Source organism: Pleurodeles waltl, chromosome 6 (genome assembly GCF_031143425.1).
Source record: "Pleurodeles waltl isolate 20211129_DDA chromosome 6, aPleWal1.hap1.20221129, whole genome shotgun sequence".
Classification (NCBI taxonomy): domain Eukaryota; kingdom Metazoa; phylum Chordata; class Amphibia; order Caudata; family Salamandridae; genus Pleurodeles; species Pleurodeles waltl.
This window is the reverse complement of record NC_090445.1, coordinates 1,076,412,027-1,076,439,861: the sequence shown is the minus strand read 5'-3', so window position 1 is coordinate 1,076,439,861 and position 27,835 is coordinate 1,076,412,027. Positions and strand designations below refer to the sequence as shown.

The following is a 27,835-nucleotide window of genomic DNA, read 5'->3' as shown; positions in this document are numbered from 1 at the left end:
CCGCACCCATCTTCTTTGGTGCTCTTCTGCAGACTTCTTCCAACCGTAGAATCCTCTTTTGCACCACCTTCTAGGCTGGCAGGGGCTCCTGTCCTTCCTGGAATCTTCTGCGACTTCTGGACTTGGTTTCCTCTCTTCAGGTCCAGGAATCCACCATTTGTTGCTAGCAGTCTTGCTTCGTTCTTGCAGTAACTCTAATCACGACTTGTAGTGGGTCCTGAGGAAACTTGTAGTACTTTACTCTTACTTTCCGGAGCTCTGGGGTGGGATATTTTACTCACCTTTGTGGTTTTCTTACACTCCCAGCGACACTCTACACACTACACTTGCCTAGGGGGAGAATTCGTGATTCGTATTCCACTTAGGAGCCAGGCCAGCCTCCTAAAGTCTTTGATGCACTTTTAGTGTTCCTTTTAAGGGGAGTGAAATTTGATCAGAAGGGATCCAGAGTGAAACCTTTACTTGTGAGTTTAAGCTATCCTGGCAAATTATGTATCTCAGAGGGATTGTCCTCTTTAAAGATTGTTATGCTTTGAATTTGGGAAACCTGAAAACTGGGTTCTGTCGCTTTAAACCTAAACTCAGATTATGTTCATTAACATGAAACTTAGGCCACTTCTAGTATGGCCTCCCTGTCTGAGCCATATTTATGTATGGCATTATCCAAGACCTTGTGATCTGAATAAAATTACAATATAAATACTTGTAAACATTCTGATGGAGTGCTTTATCAAAAAGAAAAAAGAAGTTACTAAAAATGAGCAGTGGAAGGATACATTTCAGCCTTTCAAGAGGATTGTGAGGAGGCTGTGCTCCTGGGATGGGACAAACATAAGATGAACAATTAAAGGCATCTAATACGGAAACAATTGGTGACAATACTAATCAGTGGTAAGCAATAAGCAGGATCTAAACCAGTGTAAGTTATTGGCTAGTCTACAGTACCTCTTTTGCAACCAGACAGCTTGAGCTGGCTGGTAGGCTCGACCTAAGTATTTCAAATTTGAGAATCCATATGGTTCGATGTGTCACACCTTGCAGTGGGGGAGGGAGTAAGCAATAAGGTGAGAGACATTGGAAGCTCATTTCTTCTTCGTGAGGGGGTGCACCAGTTCTGAGGTGCCAAGGTACAATACAAATGGGAAGTAGCTCATCTTTTTCTGACTTTGCTACATCTGCCTATGATGAGAAGAACCCAGTTAATTTCCAGGTATTAATGCTTGTTGTAGTTTAAGGTCATCATTTGTGAACCCCTGATCATCCTGAAGCACCTACTTGTCTAGAGTGCTTTGAGATCAAAAAAGGACTTATCTGAATTTTTTTAGAATGGAATGGAATGGAATGCATTGATGTTTACTTGAAATGGTGGTGAATTCATTGTTGGACTGGGGTTCCTGCAGACGTGCCACAAATATTCACAGCAAAATACTAAGGACTCCCTTCTCTCCAAGTTTAGGCATGTGGCTAGTTTCGTATCGTGCAATTTCAGACCGGTTTTAAATGTCTTAAAAGGGGTCATCTTTGTGACGATGTAGATGTTTCCACCTTAGTGGCTTTTTCCTCAAACAAAAACAGTATTTAATATATTGAGAGATCGGAGGAGTGAAGCACCTTCACAAAACTATTATAAAAACTCACAAAACCACTTAAGTGTCTAGGCAGAATCTTAGGGCGTTGTGTGAGAAAATGATTTGGGTTCATTGTAAACCTAAAAGTCTGTGTTGAATGACTGGCTCCAAGGGTATAAAGGAGAACTCTGCCGTCTCAACATGGTGTGGTGATGTCTGATAACTTCTGAGGTTCTGAGTATATATACCCAGTCACACTCTACCACATGCATTTGTGGCAGTGATCCATACAATATTGTTTGTTGTAGGAGCAGCAGCTTCATCCCCAGTTAAGCAGGCCTTATTTTCTCTTTTTTTGATCCTGTGGTCAGATGTTCTTGGCTTCCAGTAGAGACTTTTGTTTTGAAACTTCGTGTGTTGTTAAAACACACGAAACAGCTCTTTAATCCATTGCATACATGTGGTTCAGTAAATCCGATGATACACGGCTCCTTTAGTTCTCTACGGACTATGTAGTTTTCTTTAGGTGAATCTGAGTTAGATCATTTCTGTTTTCGATTGACAAATTAATCTCCCTTTCAGATTTGCCACTCGTTCAAGCTAGATGAACAGATATTTTAATTCTTCTGATGATAAAGTTGTCCTCGATTAAAAGGATCAGCATGCATTAGTTGGCAGTCAGTTGGGAATAGTTACCTACTTGATGGATCTTTCAGTAGATTTGATAATGGCCAAAGTTTCCAGGCAAAATATGTTGTGGTTCATTGACTTACAGCTACCATCTTACTATTACCCTATGTACAAGATGTCCTGCAGTGCAAACGTGTGCACGCAAATGTTGGCAATGTCAAAATCGTATGTGTCCAACTTCTTTGTAGGCAGTAGCTTGGATTCTGGATATGTTGCCAAATCGCAGGTTGACTCAGGGTGTGCTAATCTGTAGATAATGATTACAGCTGTATGTGCTGCCTGTTTCTTATGCAACAGCATGACTGCTAGCTCTTGTGAAGGGGTCTGTTACTCACTTGGAGCATCTGTTTTCCACTGCAGGTGTTTCCTGGAAAGGCACTCAGTAACAGCCTTTGTGTGGAGGCTTAATAGTAATCTGATGTGGTTTAAGGAAGAAATATAAGTGATCTATATAATGGAAGATCAGGAAATCAAGGTCACAGCAGATTTAGGTTCACCTACCTATGCACAGAATGAGATTGGTGCCAAGGTTGTATTTTGTGACCTGGGAGGAATTATTTTTACATACACCGTAGCAACTGTGTAAATATTATTGTATTACATTCTGTTGCGTCTCACAAAGACAGCCAAATTAGTGGAGAAATGTACATTGCAGAGATGAGACAAAACCACCCACTCGCTTTGTATTGCTTAGTGCGGTGCTAATCTGATGTAACAAAGACTGTGGCATGAGCCAAAAGTAGGGGTGTATTTCTGCAGTAGCACAAGAATTGTGCATGTTACAACAGCCTGCATCCCCAACTACGCCTGTAACGTCTAATGCAGTAGATGAGCTAGAAAAGTCTGATAAAGGTATTGTAATTATTTTTTTTTCTTTTTCTTTTCTTTTTTTGAATGGCCTGTATACTTTGCTTTCTAAGAAGAGAATGGTCTGGCGTTCTGTCAACAGAATAAGAACCTATCTTCGTAAATTTCAGCTTGCGTATGTTTTATGTTCTTAGAAGGTTATATTTCCCACCTAGGGTCATCTTTCAGCACATGCTGAAAGAAAAAGACTACAACAAAATATTTTTTTTTGTTAAATTGCAAGAAATTTACAAGGCGGATGCCTTCAGTTGTTTCATAACTCTAAACGTGGCTTGGACATTGATTGCACAGCTTAAAACTCCCCTAGTCGAAGGTGGTGGAAAACTCTTCAGACTAAGCAAAATAGGTAAATCCTTTGGTCAAACGACACAAAATAGAACGATAATAGGTCTTTAAAAAAGCGGTGACAAATCCATTAGGTTTTGCATTTTGGACTTGCTGGCTTTGCCAAAGCTTATTGTACGGCATTTGTGAAAAGCAAAATGCTTTTTGGGATGCTTTTCGGTATCTGAAAAGAGAAAGCTGCTTTTTGACTGGTTAGCATCAGCAAAAAAAAAAAAGTTAGGAAATAAAATGCAACATTACTCAACATGCATACAAAACATGTCATAATGCTAATAGTGCCCACGTCATTCCATCGACATGTATGCATCTCGCGTGCACCTTCTGAATGACACATTGCCATTTTATTTATTTACCGATCGAAGATGGCAGACGCCACAAGGCACAGTAAATACACTTCACAATGCACGTTTCAGCAAGAGGACCCACCAATAAATGTTTTATAAAAAAAAATAGGTGAAAACCAAATGGATGGATATTTAACAGAGAAGTGAAGACGGTTTGAAAGGTGGGAGTAAGAATGCAATAAGGAATGGGCGTGTTGGGTGTTAAAAGGAAAACAGAGCCGGGAGGGTGGAGCAGCAGTAAAGCGGCACATGAGGGAGAAAGTAACGCGTAGTATGGAGGTGGCTGGGGGAGTTGGAGGGTGATTAGCATGGTAGAAGCACATGGGAGTGCAGTATGGAACATTAGGGGGTGTGAGTATTTGGTTAGGGAGAAGAACAAGGAGGGTAGAGGTATAGAAAACTAATGGTTAGCTTATCAAATAAAGGATAAAAATAAATCTCTAAGAGTGAGCAGTGAAGTATTCAAGTGATCCCATTTAAAGGAGGGCAAAGAGGGTCTACCCCTCGAGGGGAACAAACATAAGGTGAAGAAGGAAAAGCAAGGAAAGCAACCAGACCAAGCAAATGAGTGACAAAGCCAACCAATGGAAGCAGCGGGAGGGTATTAAGCCCACTGTGCGTTTTTGGCATATTTCACCAAGGATTGTTTGCACCCACAGCTAAAAACTACGTAGTAGATGAAACTTGAAAAAAAAATATCGATATTGTTTGAGTGCCTTTATATGGGAGACATTGCAGCATAATGTTTCTTCAAGTGTTGAAATCTGAGTGTATTAAATAATTGTTATGCATCATGTTTAGTCAAGACGAAGTACATTGTTCAGTACTTAAAAGTAACGGAAGGAAAGTGATTTTAAATAGTTTAGTTGTAGTAAAGCAGCTTGAGTCACGGGATAGCCGTTGTTACAGAGTTTACAAAAGCAATTCAGGTGAAAAGAAGCATGTTTGAGATTAATTGTTTGCCTAGATCTGTCCTGCAAAAAAGAACAGTTTTTAATCACATTTAGATTGCTAAATGTTTTATGTTTTTTCTGAACTTGCAGCAGTGATTCCAGTAGTAGCTCCAGTGATGAGTCACCAGCCCGCTCGGTACAATCTACAGCAGTTCCAGCCCCTCCCTCACTACCACTACCCACTTTGGATAAAGATGAGCCCCGCAAAAGTTTTGGCGTGAAGGTTCAAAATCTTCCTGTGCGCTCTACGGGTAATATTTTTGCTTCAGTCTGCTTTGTACTTTAAAGGTTCAAGGTAGCTTTACCTTGAGTGAACACATATTCAGTAAATTACCCCTTGTTACTTTATGAACCTATTTAGCTCTGATGGTTGATATACATCATTAAACATGCCTATTTTTAACAGGAAATAAGCTGAACTATCACTGCTGTATTTGTCATTTGTAATAGTTTAATAACTGCAATGTCTTTTCTGTTCTGACAAACCATTTACCCTCTGTGGTACTGGATATTACTGTAGTCAGAGTGAGTTAAAAGCAAGATGTACTAAATTGCAATTCATTATAACACCTGTAAGCTACTAAAATGGGGCATGTGGAACTAGTATTACTAGGAATATGATGATATTTAGCACACAGGCTTAATTTCTAACTCCATATTTACTTTTGAGTTTTATAAAATAGCATTAATTAGAAATATGTTCAAGTATTTCTTGTTCTCAAACAAGTACTTTTTCTGTAGTTTGTTAATGCCCAATTCATGGTGTGCAAATATATACAGGTGTAGCAAAGTACAAAGACACTAGTTTCTTCCTCTTGATTGGCGATAATGACCTAATACTTAAGAAAACCTGGCGAATCGTTTGTCCTAAAGGACTTATCCTCCTGAAGTGTGCCATTTTCCAGTGTTTGTTGTAGTTCCTCCATTATTGTCTTATTCTGCGTATTCGGGGGTGATTGGTTTTGTTGGGAAGATATCATCACGCAGTTTTGGATTTTCTGTCTGAGCTTTTGGTCCCTTGTGATCCATGACATTATGCAGCATTGTTAGGGCATCGAGAATTGTGCTTTCCAATTAACTTTGACCTAAATCTTCATAATATTTCAGAGTATTTAACATAGTGAGTGGTAATTGCTCATTGAGATGTTTCTGATTAACGGGTTGTCATTTGGGACAAAGGGTGTCTCTCACACCTTCATCAAAAACATGAATAAAGGACAGTCCTCTGTTAAGGAAAATAAGCCTGTGCACTTTCACTGGATGCTCTGGAATCATTGGTCTCCTAACACACAAACAAGATAAAGTGGAAAAGTAGTAGTTCACTATCCTATGCCAGGGCTTAAATCTATTGTCCATTTAGTGCAAAAGACAAATCATTGGTCATACTAAACCAGTAAATAAAACAAGATAATAAATGCTACGGAGCTGGCAAATGCATACTTGTAAAGTTAAATATTTTGGGATTCTTTTTTGTGTTTAGATACAAGCCTGAAAGATGGACTCTTCCATGAGTTTAAGAAGTATGGAAAAGTCACTTCTGTTCAGATTCATGGAGTATCGGAAGAACGATATGGACTGGTGTTCTTCCGACAGCAGGAAGATCAAGAGAAAGCACTTATCTCATCGAAGGGAAAACTCTTCTTTGGCATGCAGATTGAGGTGACTGCATGGGTCGGTCCAGGTAAGTCCCTGCTATCTCTGTGATACTTTTCCTCTGTGGTATTACAGTTTAGTTGGGTGTTAACTCGCCTATAGACCCCCAGTTTCAGCGGTAGGTGTGTAAATCGGTCAGGTGGCAAATTCCATGCTCTCCACTCAAGATATCATGCACTGCCATAGCCAGGAAATGCTGATATATTTAAAGTAAATATAAGCCTAAAGGAGCAGTCCATTTATTACATAGTAGCTTAAGATGGAGAAAAGGAGGGAACATTGGATAAGCCCTGTTTTATTGCTTGTTTAGTTTCTCATCACCAAACTCATTTTTAGACAGTTAGGAGTGATATTGTTGCTAAGGCTCCATGCCACTCAAAATTTTCTTAGTCACAGAGCGATACATTTAAGAGTACTGAAAAACAATCTGTTAGGCACCACATTTAGGTATTTAGATTGCAGAATTCAGTACAATCTTTTCATACACCCTCTGGCAGTTCACAGGTTTTCCCCCATTGTGCTCTGTCAAAAGACCCTTACTGTTCTTAAACGTCCAGCATTTGGAGTGGGTACTTTAGAAATAACAGTAAAATAAGTGCAATAGTGCGAACATTCCGAACTGCAGTTGGGTGCTTTTACACATTTATTTATCCCAGCCTTTCACCTAACCTGTCACATTGGACAAAAGAAAATTCACTGTTTCACTTTTGTTAGAGTATGAATCTTGTCAGTGAGACGGCTCAGCGTTAGTTTTGACATTGACTAGCACGCCACCACCTAAATGTAGTTATTTTTCTTTAAGTTCTATCTGTTTTAATTATTTAACTTACTAGTAGAGTTAAAGTTAAGCAGACAGTTTTTACTTGCATATGTCTTCTGATCCAAGTCTCTTTTGATAGATCTTAGAGTGTGGTAAATTTGTTTTTATCCTTTAATGAGCAAGAGTTGAGCAACAGCTTCTGAAACTCCCATTATCTGGGTCTGTAACACTTGTAATCAACCAGTTTGTAAGCAAAGATAAAACTATTCGTGATTGCACTGTTTGCTTAAACACAGAAAAAGGCTAGACTTGACAGATTGCAACTCAGACATCAACTATAGAGGGAACTCTAGATTTTGTCAAGTGGCCCTTGCCACTGACACTGCTCAAGCCACAAAGTGGATGCTTCTGACACAGAGACCATCCTCTAACTCTCCCCTCCTGGTCTGCATAGATGTCACTAGAATACACAGTTTTATTGTTGCACGAAAAAGCTGAAAAGGCGTTTCCTTCATTCAAGTATTTGACAACCTCCCACTGGAATTGATATTAATCAGCAGCAATAACTCAATGCTACACCTATACTCACCCCTTTAAGTTGTGGGACCCCCTTAATGCTGACAGGTGATCAGATCATTGTACTGTTTTATCACACTTCTCCAGCAATGGATCTTTCATAGATTCACATGTTCTAATAATTCCCCGTAGTCAGTCTGGGAAGGCTTACTAACCATGTAAATATAGCACAGTAACTTTTACTCTCAATGCCATGGAACTTTTCCCTAACTAAGCATCAGTTTAGTGCCCTTCTTTTGGTTGACAATAGCTGGCGCTGGAGTGGACAGAAGCATTCGTTCAGGACACAGTGCTGGTATCCAGAAGGCTCAAACGGGCTCTGCTGTGGTGGAGATTCACAAGCAGTCTGTTTTGTTCAAACCCACAACTGACCGAATTACTGGCAACAGATCCATTGATTGAAATGCAGGGAGCTAACATGCAAGATCTGTTAAGAGGCCTTTGCTCCACAGAGCAAAAGTTACTATACAGGATCATCTTGGAGCTGCAAACCATAAGTCTAGGCTATTAAACATAGCTTCCCATGTAAATGTCCCAACTCATGCTGATCAGGACGGACAACACTGCTAGATTGAGTAGAAAGCTGTTTGTTTTGCTATCAGTTCTAACCTGGAAGTTCTAAAGTAATACAGTATGCCACAGTTTCTCACAATACCTTGCAGGACGATTTCTCAATAGCAGCGAATGTACCGGTAGGAAAAGGGGGCATGTCACTGAAATAGAGTGCATAACATATGGACACAGAAAAAAAACAGGGCTGGTTTTAAATGCACTGCCACCCACTGTCCTCCTACATAGAAACAACCACAGAGCTCGTACAAAGCTCCTCTGTTTTGTGTTGCACCGCCATGCGCTGATATCCCAGTATTGAGTGATACACAGAACTCTTAATGTGCATGCATAAAACATGTAAAAGTGACATGTAAACCCACAAAGCTCTGACGTTGCGATAGAAAAGGCTGCTGAACTTAGATGTGCCTGACCCACCCACTTTCAGCCCTAAAAGGCCTAAACTAGCCCGATTGATTGTATTCTTGATGTGTGCTTACAGTTGTGTTTAGCGCAAGCACGGAGTGACGTGTTGTAATCTATTTGTGGGCTTTTAACCACTCCCATCACTATCACTTGCTCATGGGATTGCCTTTCGAAAATCCTTTATTATTGGTAAATTGGATTATGGATAATTGCACGTTTGCCAAAACATTTGACTGCGAGTGAACTTCTTTTTCCTTTTGTGTGTCTCCTTTGCGCTCATGCCCATGGCATCCGTGGCACTTTGAATCGGCTTGCTTATTTCAACTGTTTTACTTTTCATTTTCAATTTATGTGGCAAGAAAAGTCCAGTGAGGAATTTTCAATGCGTATAGCTCTAACTCAAGCAGACGCAAGACCCCATTGCATTGCAAATGCTTGTTTGTTCATTCAAATACACATTTTATCTTTTGATTAAAATTGCCTTTTTGATAAAACATGGAACTGTTTTTGTTTAACTGCTTTTACTTTGAGGTTCACCATAAGAAATGTAGGACTTTTTTACTACTTGAAAATAGTTATGAGGAACTGTGTGTAGTAAGTGATAGATGCCCTTATAGTATGCTCACCAGTTCCTAAAAGCTTGCAGTGTTTTAAATAGGGCCTTTAGAAATTCAACACCTCGGTTAGCTATGCGTTCTTTGACATTTCACATTCCTATGACGTTTTAGGTGCATGAAATGTAGATTTAGTTTCCAGAGAAGGGATGTTTTTCAGGTGTTAGTAATTTCACATATGGATTAAAGAAAAAATAATTCAATGAAAAGCTCAGCGCTGCTGTATAAAGTTATTCTATAAAAACAAATGCTTCTTTATTGTTCACTACTGTTGCTGAAAAACCTTTGAGTTGCGTGTTACCTTAAACAAACAGCTCGCAAACTTAAGTGTTTCTTTTCTAAGCTTGTCAGTAAGCATTGTCCTGAGCCCATCCCTGTCCTAGAGAGCCAGGGGAGCATTGGCGACAGATGAAACCCTGTGATTCTCTAACAAGAGCAGAGGGTCCTCGTCCTTGACATCTAGTCAACTCCACCAATACGTTTCGACCAGCATGCCACCTCTTGATCTCCCCATTTGCAGAATATATACTTGACTTAACAAACTGGGACTGGACTTAAGGTTTCCTCTGGAATGAACTTGAGCAACCAAGAAGTGAACGAGTCCAAGCTGGTGGCAGTGCAGTGCGTCTCATACCTGGCTGATATTAACTCATGGGGGACTGAAACTATCCCTCCTCCACTTTGCAGGGGACAGCATGACTTGTATAATAGTCATCCAACTATGCATGACAAAGCCATTCATCTCCATATTAATGATTTGGTTCCCTTATCCAGTAAACCTAGGGCTCACTTTCTTAGGTTTAAGGCTGCAGCCACTGTTGTGCTGAGGATCATCTGAATTGTAAACATCTACAAAGATCACACACTTGCAGGGCATTATTGTCTTAAATCCGAATCCAAGCCTGACGCCCAAGCAGAGCAGTCTTTCCTGAGGAACTTTGGTTAAAGTACTACTTCCCTGGCTATTTTTCTGGGCCCTTTTTTAGGGTGTGGGCTTGCTACTTAATCTGTTTTAATGAAGATCCCATGGAGCAAAAGGGTAGGCTTATTGTGATCCTAATTTTCTCTTCCAGGGGATCCTCCTCAATAGTCCTAAACATTGAATATTCCCGCTCTTGTGCGGGGACCCCGGAGCATATATAAAATACACACATATAAAGTATGAAATATGCACGAAAAATATATATATAGCATTTTTAGCAGACATATTTTTCATACTAAACTCATATATACTTGTGTAAAACAGCAATGCAGGCTATAATCGTAAACAGGCTAAAATGCTTTATTTCTATGAAGTTTCTTTTTTTTTTTTTTTTTTCATTATAAAAATACAATAGAGAATAAATATCTACCCAAGCCCCCAAAACTGGGCTTAGGGAAATAAGCAGTAGTAATCACTAGAGAAAAAAGAGAAAAAACTACATTGAAAAACAATGGAGCATTCTTAGCCAATAGGCTGCATGCAGGTTAACACCGGAGAACCATAAAAACTTTGGCACCGTGCCTTTAAGACCCTGAGCACCTCCAGTATCCCACCATGCCTCAGGGGTGAAGGAAAGGTGACAGTTGGTTCACAGTTAGGTCAGTTCTTTTTTCCGGCTTCTTCTGAGAGGATCCTGGAGCATTGAGCTCTCAGTTTTTCTGAGTTTTTCTCAGAAAAATCCTTTAAAACAGCGTTTTTTCCTGTTTCACTCGACAGATAACATCTTTGTCTGAGTTTGGCAGTTTTTTCCTGGCAGAAAAATGCCTTCCCTTTTTGTCAAATGCCCTTCTTGTGGGAAAAAGAAAGCCCAGTCAGACCCACACTCTCTTTGTATTGTGTGCCTGCCTCAGAGTCACTGCCCTGACACTTGTAAGCACTGCAAGAATATGTCGAAGAGGACTCTTCCAGGGGTATCCTCATCAAAGTCATAAACAACCCACCCTCCTCCCCGGACGCACGTCTCCTAGAAGTGCAGGACAGACTGTCTTTCAAATCGGTTACACAGATTGTCACCATAAAAAAGTACTGACCTAACTGTGAACCAACTGTCACCTTTCCTTCACCCCTGAGGCATGGTGGGATACTGGAGGTGCTCAGGGTCTTAAAGGCACGGTGCCAAAGTTTTTATGGTTCTCCTGTGTTAACCTGCATGCAGCCTATTGGCTAAGAATGCTCCATTGTTTTTCAATGTAGTTTTTTCTCTTTTTTTCTCTAGTGATTACTACTGCTTATTTCCCTAAGCCCAGTTTTGGGGGCTTGGGTAGATATTTATTCTCTATTATATTTTTATAATGAAAAAAAAAAAAAAAAAAAACATAGAAATAAAGCATTTTAGCCTGTTTATGATTATAGCCTGCATTGCTGTTTTACACAAGTATATATGAGTTTAGTATGAAAAATGTCTGCTAAAAATGCTATATATATATTTTTCGTGCATATTTCATACTTTATATGTGTGTATTTTATATATGCTCCGGGGTCCCCGCACAAGGGCGGGAATATTCAATGTTTATGACTTTGATGAGGATACCCCTGGAAGAGAACTAGGATTTACAGGTAAGTAACTTATCCTTCTCCTACACAGGATCCTAAGTAAAGTTCGAACTGAGCTAACTTGCATGGACCAGGCTTGATGGAATGCTGGAGTAATAGACACTGGTAGTTCACCAGCCTTTAAAAGTTCTAGTATAGCTGTCTACATTATCCTGTGTTGTATTTATTATTCCTTTTAAAAGTTTTTTTTTTTTTTTTTTTTTTTTTTTTTCCTTTTCTGATCTCAAATCTAATTGTATTGTCTAATTTTCCTTACGTTTTAGCTGTTTTTAAGAGACGAAAAAAGTATACTAAACATTGGTTAATATAGCCTGTTGATTACCAAAATTATCCTTTACTGTTGCAGCTTGACTTTTGTACAGAAACCTACTTATATAGTTTTGTAAAGCGTTCCTTGGCAGGAGTGTACTGTGCATCAAATGGCAGAGTACAACTAGAATGACAAAGTTCCTTTTCCTCCTCAGTTGCATAGTCTTCAAAGTGTATTTATATAAGTGCTATATGTAGCGCACAAATCTAGCCAAAAGGCAGAGGAATGTTACACTGGATCGAGGACAAAGATGCAGTCAACTGATGGGTAGAGCAGTTGGGTTCCGACAGTTGAAGAGGACTTTTACTGAGTTGCGATTAAGAATTTTTATAGAAGTGTCCTCAGCTCTTCTCTAAAGTGGAACAGGCTAAGTCCTGATGGATATAGTGATATTGTTCCAGATATTTGGTGCACAACTGAAGAAGCCCTGTAACTTTTTTTTTTCCTTTCCATTTTCGCAGTTTGATGGCACCTCAGTGTCTGTGTGCCAAGAGCTACCAGAGATGTTAAGCTTGTCAGCCATGTAGTCAGGGGTGCAGGGTGTGATGGCTTTGGAGATGATGCATCTGGTTTTGATACTTTGGACATCATTGGGGGGTGGAGTGTGGGGTGGTCAGTGAAGTTCTATCGTGATGGGGGTCATGTGGTCATTTCTTCTGGACCTTTGAGCAATGCTGCTGTGTATAGGATTTCTTTAAAAGGAAGGCTAGTGTGGAGTTTAGAGCCCGCTGAGCAGGGTGTTAAAACCTTCTGGATGAGCAAGTAATTCAGAATCCATTCTCCCTAGTAATGCCACAGGAATTAAATCCTAGACTTTGAGGTAATGTCCTTTGGTCTTACAGCAGTTAAACAAAATACATCTAAACAGTAAATCTCATGTCTTGTGCTGGGATTACTGATTTCCATTGAGGAGAGTTTTTTTTTTTTTTCTTCTTTTCAAAGTCTGCGTGTTTCCCTTTCAACTATTTTTCTCTTTTAAAAAGCGGAAAATGAAAAGTGGTTTTGGAAAGTAATGCTCTTATGGGCTAGTCCAATTTTTCATTTCACGTCTTTTGAATTGTTGTTAAAAGATAAAAAGGAGTGCAACTGTTTTTACATGGCCATTCTATTTTGTCCCTTTTTATGAGTTTGTTTTCGGTGATAACTCAAACAAGTGGAACTATTCATTGTGTGGGCTTATGAAGCTATCCTGTGATAAAGAAATGACTTAGTTAAGGTACATGTTCTTCACCAGCTGCTGATGAGTTTTCATGCTGTAAACCATCCATGTTATTACTTTAGTCTGTACCCTCATCCTTTCAGTTGCTTCCAGTATCCCTGTAGTATACTGATATGGCTCCACCCAGTCATCCTAAAAAAAATACTGTTGTCGCTTATCACAACTTTGCCCTTTCCTCAATGGTATATTGTGATCATTTCAACTGAGCAGCAGGGGCGGAGGATTTCATGATAGACTGACCTCTCACTTGTCCTGCCACCTGTTTCTTAGCATTAGCAAATAAGCATATAGAATGTTTGGCACTAAAGGAAGCACACTGTTTTGTTTAATAACCGCAGAAACCGAAAGCGAGAATGAATTTCGCCCCCTGGATGAAAGGATAGACGAATTTCACCCCAAAGCAACAAGGACACTCTTCATTGGCAACTTGGAGAAAACGACAACTTATCATGACTTACGCCTACTCTTTCAGCGATTTGGAGAGATTGTGGTATGTGTCCTTTTTGCTTTTTTTTTTTTTTTTTTTTTAGATTTACCTTACTGCATCCTGGAAGCGTACCCATTTAACACCAATCGCTGAAAGTATTGGAGACTGCAAATCAAGGAGCTTTGTAGATATGTTCAAGTGCTGTGTGTGAATTGTAGAAAACTTGATTTGAGCTTAAAACGTGTTATTATAAATAGTGAATTATATTTGCAGAACAGAGATCCCAAATATGCACTTGCAGTGAGGACTGCCAGGTGCATTTGTTAGTACTGGTAAGTATACTCCCAGTTCTGAATGCTGAGAACCGAAAGGCAGTATGAATTTGAATTAATGCAAGTTGGGCCCATGCGGTTCCTTTGCACTGCACCATTGTTTGGTTGTAGGAGTGCCAGTATAATCTACTAAGATTAGTTTGTCATTCTTACACTGATATTTTGTTTCTTTAACTGTTTGTGAATGCCTGCACGAGAGGCATGGCAAGAGAACACCTTATTATCCTGTCAGTGTTGGATCTTTCATAGATTCAGATGATTGAATTATTCCCTGTCGTCGAAGTGGGAGTCCCATTGTACCATAATAAAGCATTATGCAAGAGCTGTAATCGGCTATGAAGGCAGTAGGCCATAAGTTTAATAAGCTGTCTGTCCTTTTTTTAAGAAAGGATGAAACCTGAACTATGACAAGTCAGGTGCTAGCGTCCTCTAGGATACTCCCAAGAGAGTCTGATTCCCTCATTCTTCTACCGCATGTCGTGTGAAGGGAGTCACTCTGAGCTCAGCTCACTGTGAAAACCCAGTTCTTCAGCATCTACAATGTCTGAGTCTTCCAAGAAAAGTCAGTTTCGTTCCTGCGAGTCCTGTGTGAAGAAAAGGCTGTATGTGGATGACCAACATAGAGACTGCTTATATTGCCTTTACTCACGGCATCAGGTGAAGGAGTGTAAAATCTGCTGTACCTTCTCCTCAAAAACATTGAGAAACAGAAGTGAGATTACTTCCGGGGGCTACAGAAGTCCACATTTCAAAGATCCAGCTCTTCAGATAAGGACAGTGATACAGCTGTAAGGCCACATAAAAGGTCAAGATCCTCCTACCATGTGGTTTTTAAGGAGAGCTGGAAGGCCTTAAAATCTCATCAAAAGGACCGTCCCAAAGATGAGAAAATCTCTTGTTTTCGCAGGGCCGACCTCTTCACAACCATCCACTCCATCCCTGAAAAAGGAGCATCACTGCTCTCCTTCATCTGAACTATCGAGGTCTAAAAGGCCTCTTCGAACTCGAGGATGGTGACCACAGCTACCGTCACTACTGTCTCATCAATTAGGCCATCGTCTTCAAGAACATCGTCGACAACAGCTATTAGTGCGCCCATCTCGACCAGGAATATATTTGCTTCTAGGTCACCGTTGACAGAGGATTTGACATCCCCCACTGTCGAAGAGAGTTGACTAAGCCGGTGTCAACAAAAGCACCATCGATATCTGCACCACTATTGGCAGTCCCGCCGTCAACCACCCGTCTGTTGATGACGGGAGGAATTTTGCCTGCAACAACTACCACGTCATCGACGGATACCACTACTACTGTTAAGACTGCTAAAATATCATACTGCCTAGCATCCTGATGTGACTTGGATGCAAAGCTGAAACTTTGCTTGGCGAAGCCATCTGTTAGACTCGGGGACGAGGAGGAGGAAGACTGACGACCAACAAGGCTATGAGTCTTACTTCACCCCACATAGTGATACTACTACTTTTTTTTTTTTTTTTTTTGATGCGATGGTCTAGAATTTTTGCATATGCCCCCCACCCAATATTTCGCAGGCAGATGAAATCCGAGAATTGTCGACTCATCCTGATAGCCTCCAAGCGACGCAGACAGCACTGGTTTGCGGAGCTGATTCTCCTGTCCGTTAATGAGCACATCCATCTTCCAAAGAAGCAAACGCTTCTAATGAGTAACCAGGGCAATATCCTACAACCAGCCACAGGCAGAATGGGACAATTACTAGGTCCCTACTCCATCTCCTCCGCCTCCTCTCCCTTCGGGCTCTCCCCCTTAGAACATCAGGGGTTTCCAAAACCTAATGGACTGAGCTGCAGCACGTTTCCATCTACCTACCTCCGTAACGCAGTTGGATTGTTTTCTCCATGACTTTAAAGAGCAAGCCAGAAAGTCAATGAGAGCCATCCCCATCATAGATTACATCTGGAGTGAGGGGTTTAAAATGATGAAAAATCTGGCCACGGTTCCTCCAGTCCCACCTCGCCTGGATAATAAATATAAGACCATGGACTACTCGCCTGTTCTCTTATTGGCCATCCCAAACCGTTCCAAAACCTTTCCATTCCCATATCTATCTGCCCCTCCAGATAAGTAAGGCAGATGTCTTGACAATGTTGAAAAGAGGTTATCTCTCATGTCTGCCTTTACCGTCCGTGCAGCCAACACCCTAGCATTCCTAGGGTGCTATGACTGCCAGATGTGGTCAGATGTCAGTAGCTTGTTCCATCTCATACTTGGGGGGGGCAAAAAATCTGAGGTGAAGAACATACTGCAATAGGGTGAGCATAATTCAGTGGAGATTATTGCTTATGCCCTTGACACCACTTCAACAGGTTTCCACCAATTAGCCAGAGCAGCCACAGCCCCAAGGATGGCTAAAGGCTATATCCTTTCGACCAGAGGCCCAATCTAAAATATTGGGCACTGCCTACGTTGGCTAAACCTTTTTTGGGAAGCACATTGACAACGCCTTATTGGCAGTAGAAACCGACAGACATTGCCTGGTCTTTTGGCACTTTGCAAATCGAAAAGTTGCAGTTTCAAGGTACCGGAGGGAGAGGTTTCTCATCTTAGTGGTGGCTACCAACGTCCCCATGAATTTGCAACCCATTCCCAATACAGGCCCTCCTACCTTCAAGCCTATCGCCAGCCTACCACTGCACCTTTCATCAAGCAAGGCGCATGCCAGAATCAACCGCACTCCCCCCTCCAAACAATCCTCCGAAAGGAGAGCACCTGCCCTGTCCTTACTTAATGTGGAAAAAGGCATTTCTTATGCTTTCCAAGTGCAGGATAGAGACGGTCCGCAGATCCCCCCCCCCCCAAAAAAAAATATTCCACGAGGATTAGGATTTTATTTCGTTTTTTTTGCTGGTGAGAAAGAAGACCAGGGAATTGAGGCCCATACTGGACCTCAGAAAATTGAACATATGTCTGCACAAACTATCTTTTCATATGATTACTTTGTCCGACATTCTTCATCTTCTAGTCAGCTGAGATTACATGACCTCATTTGATTTACAAGATGCTTACTACTTCATCCCAAGCATCGCAAATACCTCTGCTTCTCCGTAGCTGGTACACATTATCAGTTCAAATTTCTTAATTTCGGACTAACGTCAGCACCCAGAATTTTCACAAAATGTTTTGCTCAAGTGGTGGCTATGCTTCGCAAACAATGTCTTCCGGTATTTTTCCTACCTAGACAATTGGCTGCTGAAAGCCTCATTACCCCAATAAGCATCCTAAGCCCCCAGAGCCTGCCTTTCACTATTTCACAGACTAGGCCTCACTGTAAACTACCAAAAATCCTCAATCATGCCAACTCAAAGGATAACCTCCCCGGGTGCCAACCTCAACACAATTGAGAGCAAAGCTTACTTGTCAGAAGACAGAAAGCGAAGACTATGTAATCTGGGTTTACAAATCTCCAGAAGAAAGTCATTTTCTGCAAGACTATGCATATCAAACCTGGGGATGATCTCTGCAATAAACCTGTTGGCACTAGCGCGACTGAAAATGAAACCGTTACAAGAGGAGCTACAGAAACAATGGATCCAGTCTTAAGGCTCATTCGAAGACTTGATCAGCATTACCCCAAAGATGGTAGGAACACTAGCATGACGGTCTCACATAGATCATAGTTCTCACGGCCCGACGTTCGTGGCCCCAGTTCCAAACTTCGTCATCCTGACTGATGCTTCCCTAGAAGTTGGGGCGGCCATTTACAAGAGTTGCAGATCAAAGGGAAATGGTCCAGACATCAAAAACTAATGCACATTGATCACCTGGAACTAAAAGCAATATTTCTCTTGCTACAAACCTTTCTGCCACGAATAACAGGCTTCTCCATTCTGGTCAATACAGACAACACAACCAGCATGTATTACATCAACAAATAAGGAGGAACCCGGTCTCTCTCTTTCTCAAGAAGCCCAACCTCTTTGGGATTCGCTCACTATTTGCAGAATTTCTCTAGGAGCCGAACACATCTGGGTTGAATTACACTTTAGCGGGTATTCTCAGGAGAAGAGAGCACAGTTGCCCTGAGTGGGAACTGGATCAACTAGAAGTAGACAAGATTTTCTCGTGCTGGGCCAAGCCAGCGTTGGATCTTTTTGCAACAGACAAGGTCACCAAATGCCAGTTGTACACCAGTCGATTCCTGCTCCCAGGGTTGTGGGGGAATGCACATTTGATGCGATGGTCCAGAATTTATGCATATGCTCTATTCACACACACCTCCCCCCCCCCCCCACCCCCACCCCCACACACACACATTATTTTGCAGGAAGATGAAATCCGAGAATTGTCCACTCATCCTGATAGCCTCCAAGACACCCAGACAGCACTTGTTTACGGAGCTGATTCTCCTGTCCGTGACTGAGCACATCTGTCTTCCAAAGAAGCAAACTCTTCTAACGAGGAACCGGGGCCATATCCTACAACCTGAGCCAGCATCTCTCCAGTTGCGCGCGTGGCTCTTGAGTTCTATGAGTTCAGAAACTTAGCCATCAATCAGGAATGCAGAGGTATATTAACCATCGCAGGGGCGGAGCATACGAACAAAGCTTACAGGCTAAAGTGGAAAAAAAATCTGTTCTTGGTGCCATCAGAATAACTTGCACCAGTTTAAAGCCTCTCCCGAAGAGATCATACCTTTTTTCTTTCACTAGCCAAGTCAGGTCTTGTTCATACATCAGTTGAGGATCACCCTGCCACAATCTCAAGCTACAGACATTTCACACAAACTACATCTCTGCTCCACAAGACTTATTAAACAATTCATGAAGGAGATGTTCAAAATTTTCCCTCTGGTGCAAGCACCTCCCCTGGAATGGCATTTCAACTTGGTTGTCTCACAATTAATGGAATCTTCTTTCAAACCTCCTCATAATGCTGAACTGAAGTTCCTCACGTTGAAGTTTGCTGTACTACTCACTCTCACATCCACCAGAAGTCAATGAGATACAGGCCTTTACGATCCTATAGCCCTTCCTACGCTTCAAAAACAAATTTGTCGTCCTTAGAACAAATCAGAGGTTCATTCCAAAGGTTCCTTCCCAATTTCACCTCAATGAACCTATCCTACTTCGGACACACTTTAGACATCAAACGGTGTCTCGAGTTCTACCTCTGCCTCACGAAACAGGTTTGCAAAACAGATGCTAGTCTCCTTTAGTCAAGGGTGTCAGGGGACTACAGTGACGAAAGCCACAATAGCATGGTCGATATTAGCAACAATTCACTTTTGCCATTCTAAGGCTAAGGCACATTCCACAAGAGCAGTATCCACTTCAGCTGCTCTTTTCGCAGGCCTCTCACTGGAGAAGATATGCTGAGCTGGCGCATGGAAAGGAACCCACTCGTTCTCGCAGCACTACTGACTCGGCTGTGGGACAAGCTGTGTTAAGTCATCTAGTTCAATATGGTGAGCCTCTTTAAATAGAGATGTGTATTCATATTAATTTTAATGTGTTTTTTTTTTTTCAGTCAACTGTAGATGGCTGCTTCCTTATTCTATTGACGTTTATTGATATACATGTTCAGAGATGAATGCTTACCCATTTTTATGTATCTAGACATTTTTAAAAGTGTATGTTGTATTGGCTATAATGAAAATGTTTTGCTTTTCCCCACCGTCCTCTAAGTGTACTTCAGTTGTCTACAGTACTGTTTGCTTTACTAATTAAAGTATGTGGATCTATGAAAGATCCAATACTGGATAAGATAATGAGCTACTTACCTGTAACTGGAGTTATCCAGTACTGGTATCTGTCATAAATTCACATGCGACCCCACTCCTTCCCGGAGAGGCTCCCCTTATAATTAGGGATGTGGTTGCCACTTGTGCTTGAATATCTGAGGGAACCAGCCTCTCTTGGGAGTATTCTAGAGGGTGCTGGCACCTGATTGGTCATAGTTTAGGTTTGGTTAGGCTATTAAACTGGTGGCCTACTGCCATTATAGCTCTTGCATACTTCTTTATTATGGTACAATGGGACTCCCACTTTGACGACGGGAAATGATTGAAGCATGTGAATCTATGAACGATACCAATACTGGATAACTGCAGTTAGAGGTAACTCATTTTTTTAATGGGGAAAGAAATTGCTCCAATGAGTGGGGTTGGGGGGGGTGAGGCGGGGGAGGAAGAACAGTATGCAAGTGAAACATGTTCTTTGCTAGGAATGAATGTCATGAACTCATTTGAAAAAAAAAAAAAAAAAGTTTAAAGCACACCTGGTAGATTTCTGAATTACTCTTCATTTTCTCAGTTTGAAACTGAAAACAGTGAAAAACAAAGAATGGAAATGGGTTTTATAGACAGTGCAGCCTTGTATGCGGCTGCATTAAGCATTATAATAACCACCACAATTGAGTATGTGGCACATTGACAGCCTTCGAATTTTTTTTTTTTTTTTTAATAGACTCTTTAAACACAGGTGTTTTTCTCATCTCCATTTCTTTTGTGACTTTTTTTTTTTTCATTTCACTGTCCCTCCGTTTCTCATTTCTTTTCTTTTCTGTACCGATTTCTCACTTTAAGCATGTTTTCTATTGTCAAAACATTTGCTTTCTAGGGGTGGACGTGACTTGATGTAGCGTAACTACGCGCAATTACAGCAAAATTGATTAAGCAGTGTAACCCTGCTATAAGTGCTGTTTTCACTCAAGGTCTAGAGGAAGCATTTCATGCTTAAAAAAATAGAGCACAGTATAATAGAACAGGAAGCGCAGCCACCCATAGAAAACAAATGTTTCAGTAATCGAAAATATGCTTAATAGAACGGAAACAGCTGCTGCTTGCGCTTTCTGCTGTTGTGCTCCTGGGTAGGTCTTTTTGCCCAAAAAGTACTCCAAATTATGGGAACTGGTGTAATCACTAAATTTTTGGTAATTTTGGCATAATTCTTTGTTCTGACATCACATTTCCCAGGCCTTTAGAGGGCAGTGAAACCAAGCAATTGAATAGCTTATAGGTGAGTAACCAAAACTGGAGCACCAGACACTCTATCACAGGTGAAAGTCACAAGGCAAGGTGATAGCAAGATAGGCGTCTGAGCAGTCAAGACCTAAGAGGTAGATGCCACAAGGACGTCAATAGGTCATGCAGATGGTTAATTTTGAAACTTGGCTTTAAGAGTGCTTATCCCCTGTGTGGTCCATTTGAAAAATGTCAAATTTCAAAGAACGGTGAAAAATCCCACCGCCTGATGGCTCGTGAGCAATTTCCTAGGGTATAGTATCGAATTTCTAGCTCTCTGTCTCCGAGAACATCTAATGTTTTCAATGGGAGCCATCCAAAATGTCACACACACTTAATTTCAGTGACTGAATGCAAGGAAATCCAGTAGGTCTGACTGAAGAATTTCCTGTGGTTGTGCTGCTATGCAGCAGATGCTTGCATTCTAGTGGGTGCTTCTAATCCTTGATACCTCAACTATTGAATCTCCTCAGGTGTCAGACTTGCTTTAGGAACTCTTTACAATAGTTCCGTGCCTCTGCAGGTGGCACCATTATCTTAAGTCATGACGTCTTCCAGAACTGGGCATAAGCTCCACTTACGCATTCTTGACAGCATTTACATTTTTCTGAGCCTTCAGTGCTGATCCGAAAATACTTTTACATGAGCTTTTTATTCTGACAGTATAGTATGGGATGTCACACTGAAAACTACAGAATTGAAAATGTTGAAAATAAACATTTGTATTGGAGCTGCAAGGCCTTTTGTCTGTGGTTTTTGGTGGCCAAGCATGATCTCAAATGCAGGGGCACGTGCTACTTGATTCACCCAAAGGGAGCAGGGAGCAAGAGGTCAAACTTTACATGGCTGACAAAAATAAATGAGGTTCATTGTGGTCTCCTTCAGTTAATCCATAAAAAAAGTTGAACAAATTGAAGAAAAAAACAGCAAAAGTAATAAATGCTATTCAGCTTTCAGTAGCTCCTGTTCTTGAGAGAGGTTGTGAAGTTGCTGTTAATGAAACCAGACTTCAGCTTTGTCATTGTGTTCAGAGCCCATTGCGATTCTAAAGCAGATGAGTTTCTCATGCTGTTGTCAACTCTGGGACAAGTAATGGTCTTTAAGGAGAATAGTTAGGACTTCCCATTCCAATGGCTGACCTCCCCAGTAGCCTACCCACTGCACTGAGTTCTGAAATGTGCTTCCAATCATCTGCCAGTTTTTTTTTTGTTTTTAAAGAAGCTGTCCAGACCCTGCACCAATAGCGCTGAAAGGGCTGTTCACCATCAGGTAGTCAGTTATTGCCCACTTATCTACACATGTCATAAGAAGATCTAATCTCGGAGACTTTTCATCCCCCATTCTTTTCTGGGTTCACATGCTGTGCATCTATACCACCATCAAGTGGTTTGGTCCATGATCGTGTCTTGTCTTGTCTGTGTTCGTTCCCTCTTCCCCTCAGTGAGCGTCATGGACCACCATTTGCCCCTGTGACATCAGATGCGCACTCCTTATGTTCCTGAGTGTGGTAACCTTCTTCATATTCTTTTTTTCCTGCTGTTGGGCCTGGAAGCATGACTAGGAGCTTCAAAAATGTTCTTCAATCATCGTTCTTTTCCACTGGGAAGGACTGAAGATCAACTGGAAGAGAAACATGCCAGAGAAGGTGAACCTTCCGACCTAAACTGGGGACCCCACCCTTGAGCACCACATGGTAGAAGAATGCAGTGGCATGGAGAACACCCCATTTAAATTTTGTTCTAACTGCCATCACAAGCTCACACAGAAGGACCCCCATAGGGAGTCCAACTTGTCTCCTAAAAGACCACAGTACTGAGGCCTGCCAGCCTTGCGCAGCATTTGTCCCCAAAACCTTAGAGGCATCAAACTACTGGCACACCACACCATGGCCTTGGAACCAGGAGCCCCTCAAAGACCTAGGCTTCTCCAGTGAAGGTGAGGAGGGGGAGCATTGAGGAAGCCAAACCTGCAGAGTCATTGAATGACGAGTGAGTCATCAATGTCAGGAGGATCATGTCCACGAGAAGAGAGGCGAGAGATGCAGAGACAGCCAAGCGCTAGAAGATGAGTGACGAAAGGCAAAGACGCAGGATCCTCAAAAGCTACCTAGGCATCGACGCACTCAATGACCGCAAGGTCAGCACAAGCACGAAGAGCTGCATTTGTCCTAACCACAGGAGACCAATGGGACCAAAGCTTTAAGCCATCCCTTAAGGCCAGAAGTCACAAAAGAAGGGATGAAGGAAAGAGAGAGCAAATCCAAAACCAAAGGTCTGTTTTTTTTTTTTTGGTCTTTTTTTTTTTAAAGAAAAACCCCTTTGACAGCCGAAACTGAATGGTTGCTCAAGGTTGCACAGAAAAATCGCAATCTTCCTGCAACTGAAGGAGTTTGACTCTGTGAAAGGATTCTGCATCCTTCCGAAACTTTGAGTCAAGAAAAATGGGTGACGACCAACCAGGCATCGAGTTCCCCTTGACATCTGAACCCCACAAAGGGGAGCAGGGAGACCTCTTCTACTATGAAGCGAGCGAATCCACCACAGTTGAAGGACAGGGACAGTTCAACATGTGGCAGAATCTCTACACCGAATCCCTAGTAGAGTGTCGACCACTATCTCTCGAGGTCCTCGTTCAGGACAAACTATCCATGTATAATGGACTCCTCAAGAGGGCACATACACTTATTGGATCCAGCTCGAGGAAAAGAGGGAGGAATCATGCGTCCTCCTTGAAACACTGATGGTGTCTCAGAAAGGCGAACCTCTGTTTACCTCTCCGGAAGTCAGAAAACCGAGGCAGACAGTCTAAGCAGACAAGAAAACACCTACCATGAGTGGGACATTAAACAAGAGGTTCTGGACGGTGTGCCCAGACACTGAGGCATCATAAGCATTGCTTTCTTTGCAAGCCCAGAAAATGAAAAATGCCAAGACTTCCTGTCCATCTTTCCACACCACCAGCCCGGAGGGAATTCCCTATCAAACTGGTCAGGGAGAATTGAATACGCCTTTTTGCTGATTCTCCTGATCCCTCGGATTTTGGACAAGGCCAGACTCAAGGATGTCAGTCATACTCGTCACCCCATATTAGGCTATATAGACATGGTACTCTGACCTCCTTGAAATAATGTCCAGAGGTTAGATCATACCCATATGGGCAACGCAGGACCTGCTAACAATCCAGGATGGGAGTATATCATCCAAGGCCAGTCATACTCAATCAAGTAGCATGGCTTCTGAATACTTAGAATTTGTGCATCTTCAGCTAGACAGTGGCCTGCCCTATGCACCAATAAAGGTCTAATTCATTGACATAGTTGCATACACTAGTAGAATGACCGGGAACAGCTCATTCACACTACTGGTGATGAAAAGATTCCTGGAAGGGCCAGGAGGAACATAGCCCTGGAAACCTTATGTGATACCTCTACTCCAGAAACAATAGAGGCCTCTGATCACCTTCTTCAGGGGGCATCCCCTTCACAGTCAACACATATATAAGGACTGAGCTCTGGATGGGGTAAAAAGAACTGCCTTTGGCAATTCAAGCTGGAATTCATACACACCCATTGAAGGTCCCAGGCCGCCTCAATGGCGTACAGAAATTGCCCCCTAATGCGGAGACCACTGCAAGCAGAGGTTCCACTGCAGGGCCTGCATGTACCAACAGGCATGAAGCATCAGCAGGATACACAAGGCCAAGGAACCTCAGAACCATCTAGGCTGGAATAGAGGCAAGCAGGAACATCGGGATCATATCCTGGATGTCCCAGGCTTGCTGCAGGAGCAGAAAGTCTTTGAACTCCTTCATAGGAAGAACAGCCCCTGTAAAGGGGATCCTCTGTGCTGGCCGAAGGTGGGGTTTCAGCTTGTTGATAGAACCCTAGGAAAGATGGGCGCATGATGGTTGTCTGCAACTGCTTGAAGAGCTTGTCTTGAAAAGCCAACCAAAGTACAAGAACATGTGCACTTCTGACCTGCAAGTAATGGCGGCACCAACCACCAGGGCCCTTGGCTGAATGCTGAGGTGACACCAAAGGGCAGGACCGTGAACTGAAACTATCCTTTTCCACAATGAAGCAGAAGAAACACTTGCAATACTGCAGGATTGATACATAAAAGTAGGTGCAAGACCATGGACACCATCCAGTCGCCAAGGTTTTTTGGAAGGGAAGAGAGGAACTGCTCCAGTCAGCATCCCTAATTTGTCACCTGCTTATTATTTTTTGGGTATCAGGTTCTTCTAGACAACCCAAATACCATGTGGTATTGCAGCATACATGGTGCGGGGAGTGGTGTGGTGCCACGAGGTGCTATGGTGCCAGTCATACTTCAGGGAAGTTCCTTAACTGTTCAGCAGATCACAGGGTCCATAAATGCAAAGACATTCAAGCTCAGCAGACGTTAAAGGCGTTTTCACCAGTGGGGTTGTGCCTTGGTTAGATCTTTTACATCTGTAAATGCTCATTGTCAACATTTTTGTGGTCTTGTGTCTCTGGGAGATGGGCTTCGACAACTGGAATCTAGTCTCCTTTACGTGTTCCAGTCTCTACTGTGGATCCCCTGGTTTTGAAGAGGTTCAAGAGGGAGCCCTCTTTGCTCATTCTGATGGCCATGAGTTGTGTTTGGAGGGTCTTGCACTGTAACTTGCTGAGTCTACAGGTCTACCCACTGCTCAGTCTATTTCTTCAGTAGCTGGATCTCCCAACAGCAGGGAAGGCTTCTACACCTCAGCCCTCACAGCATTACACCTCCATGCATGAAGAATGAGCTGAACGGTTTCAGTCTACCTGAAGAAATTGTTGATGTCTTGGTTGCTTGCTGAACGTTCAGAAATTGTCTATTCCTAACACTGAGCAAAGTTTGTGGCTTGGGGAGAGATCAGTTTTTTGGTACATTGCATGTTAAACTTTCTGATGTACTTCTGTCTGTCTTGCCTTTGCTCAGGAAGAACTTGCAAATATTATTTGTGTTTTTTCAGCCTATCTGTGCTTGCCTGTACAGCTCTCTAAGTTGCCAGTTACGCATTTTTTGAAAGGGCTTACATTGTTTCAGCCTCTGTCTTTTGTTATGCTACAGTAAGACATTCATTTAGTTCTTACCTTCTTTAATTTGCAGCACACTTCTTTGAGACTATTGACAATTAAACTGTCTTAAGTCTTCTTCTGAGCACCCTGCCAGTGAGCAGGAGACACTACCAGTGCAACCACCATATATCACCATCTTTCCTCAAAAGCTAGTGCTTTAGACTCTGGCATAATTTCTGTTGCATTTCAGTGTGGCAGTCCATCGAACCCTCTGCTTTCTTCTCTGTGCCCACGTACATCTGAGGAGGAGAGGCCTCATCAGTTGGAAACCGAGAGTGCTTAGCTTTTACATCCATTGGACGTAGGAGCACAAAGTGTGCAACAAGCTTTCTGTGACATCCTTTGGTGTTAAATAAGAAAGGGCATCCTAGAAAAGGACCTGATCTTGATGGATTGTTGTTAGCATCTGTGTGCTGTGCATTGGTGAAAAAGGAGCCTCTTGAGGCTTATTCTAACTTGGCTAGGGGTGTTCTGGAGCTGGCCGTCTGCTAGGCGGCTCCATGGGTGTCCTTCCACACCTTTAGTGTTCTTTATTGCAGTTGACACTTAGGACCGCAATGAGAGCTGTTTTGCCTGTTTGGTGCAGAATCTCCTGTTGTGAAGTCCACTCCTCAGACCCTCTATGTAAGGAAATGCCTCCTTGGCATGGTTGCCCCCTGACCTTTTGCCTTTGCTGATGCTATGTTTACAATTGAAAGTGTGCTGAGGCCTGCTAACCAGGCCCCAGCACCAGTGTTCTTTCCCTAACCTGTACTTTTGTATCCACAATTGGCAGACCCTGGCCTCCAGATAAGTCCCTTGTAACTGGTACTTCTAGTACCAAGGGCCCTGATGCCAAGGAAGGTCTCTAAGGGCTGCAGCATGTCTTATGCCACCCTGGAGACCTCTCACTCAGCACAGACACACTGCTTGCCAGCTTGTGTGTGCTAGTGAGGACAAAACGAGTAAGTCGACATGGCACTCCCCTCAGGGTGCCATGCCAGCCTCTCACTGCCTATGCAGTATAGGTAAGACACCCCTCTAGCAGGCCTTACAGCCCTAAGGCAGGGTGCACTATACCATAGGTGAGGGTACCAGTGCATGAGCATGGTACCCCTACAGTGTCTAAACAAAACCTTAGACATTGTAAGTGCAGGGTAGCCATAAGAGTATATGGTCTGGGAGTCTGTCAAACCCGAACTCCACAGCACCATAATGGCTACACTGAAAACTGGGAAGTTTGGTATCAAACTTCTCAGCACAATAAATGCACACTGATGCCAGTGTACATTTTATTGCAAAATACACCCCAGAGGGCACCTTAGAGGTGCCCCCTGAAACTTAACCGACTGTCTGTGTAGGCTGACTAGTTCCAGCAGCCTGCCACACCAGAGACATGATGCTGGCCCCATGGGGAGAGTGCCTTTGTCACTCTGAGGCCAGTAACAAAACCTGCACTGGGTGGAGATGCTAACACCTCCCCCAGGCAGGAGCTGTGACACCTGGCGGTGAGCCTCAAAGGCTCACCCCTTTGTCACAGCCCAGCAGGGCACTCCAGCTTAGTGGAGTTGCCCGCCCACTCCGGCCACGGCCCCCACTTT

At 42.4% G+C, this 27,835-nt stretch overlaps 1 protein-coding gene across 5 annotated transcripts in view; it reads left to right on the top strand.

Moving 5' to 3' along the window:
- The window catches only part of SPEN (spen family transcriptional repressor), a 357,496-nt gene that overhangs the window by 89,052 nt on the left and 240,609 nt on the right, over positions 1–27,835 (top strand). For all 5 annotated transcript variants that reach the window (XM_069240114.1, XM_069240113.1, XM_069240112.1 and 2 more), the window contains exons 4-6: positions 4,858–5,018; positions 6,248–6,448; positions 13,749–13,900. In XM_069240114.1, the coding sequence (XP_069096215.1) occupies positions 4,858–5,018; positions 6,248–6,448; positions 13,749–13,900 (514 nt within the window). The remainder of the gene's footprint in view (positions 1–4,857; positions 5,019–6,247; positions 6,449–13,748; positions 13,901–27,835) is intronic.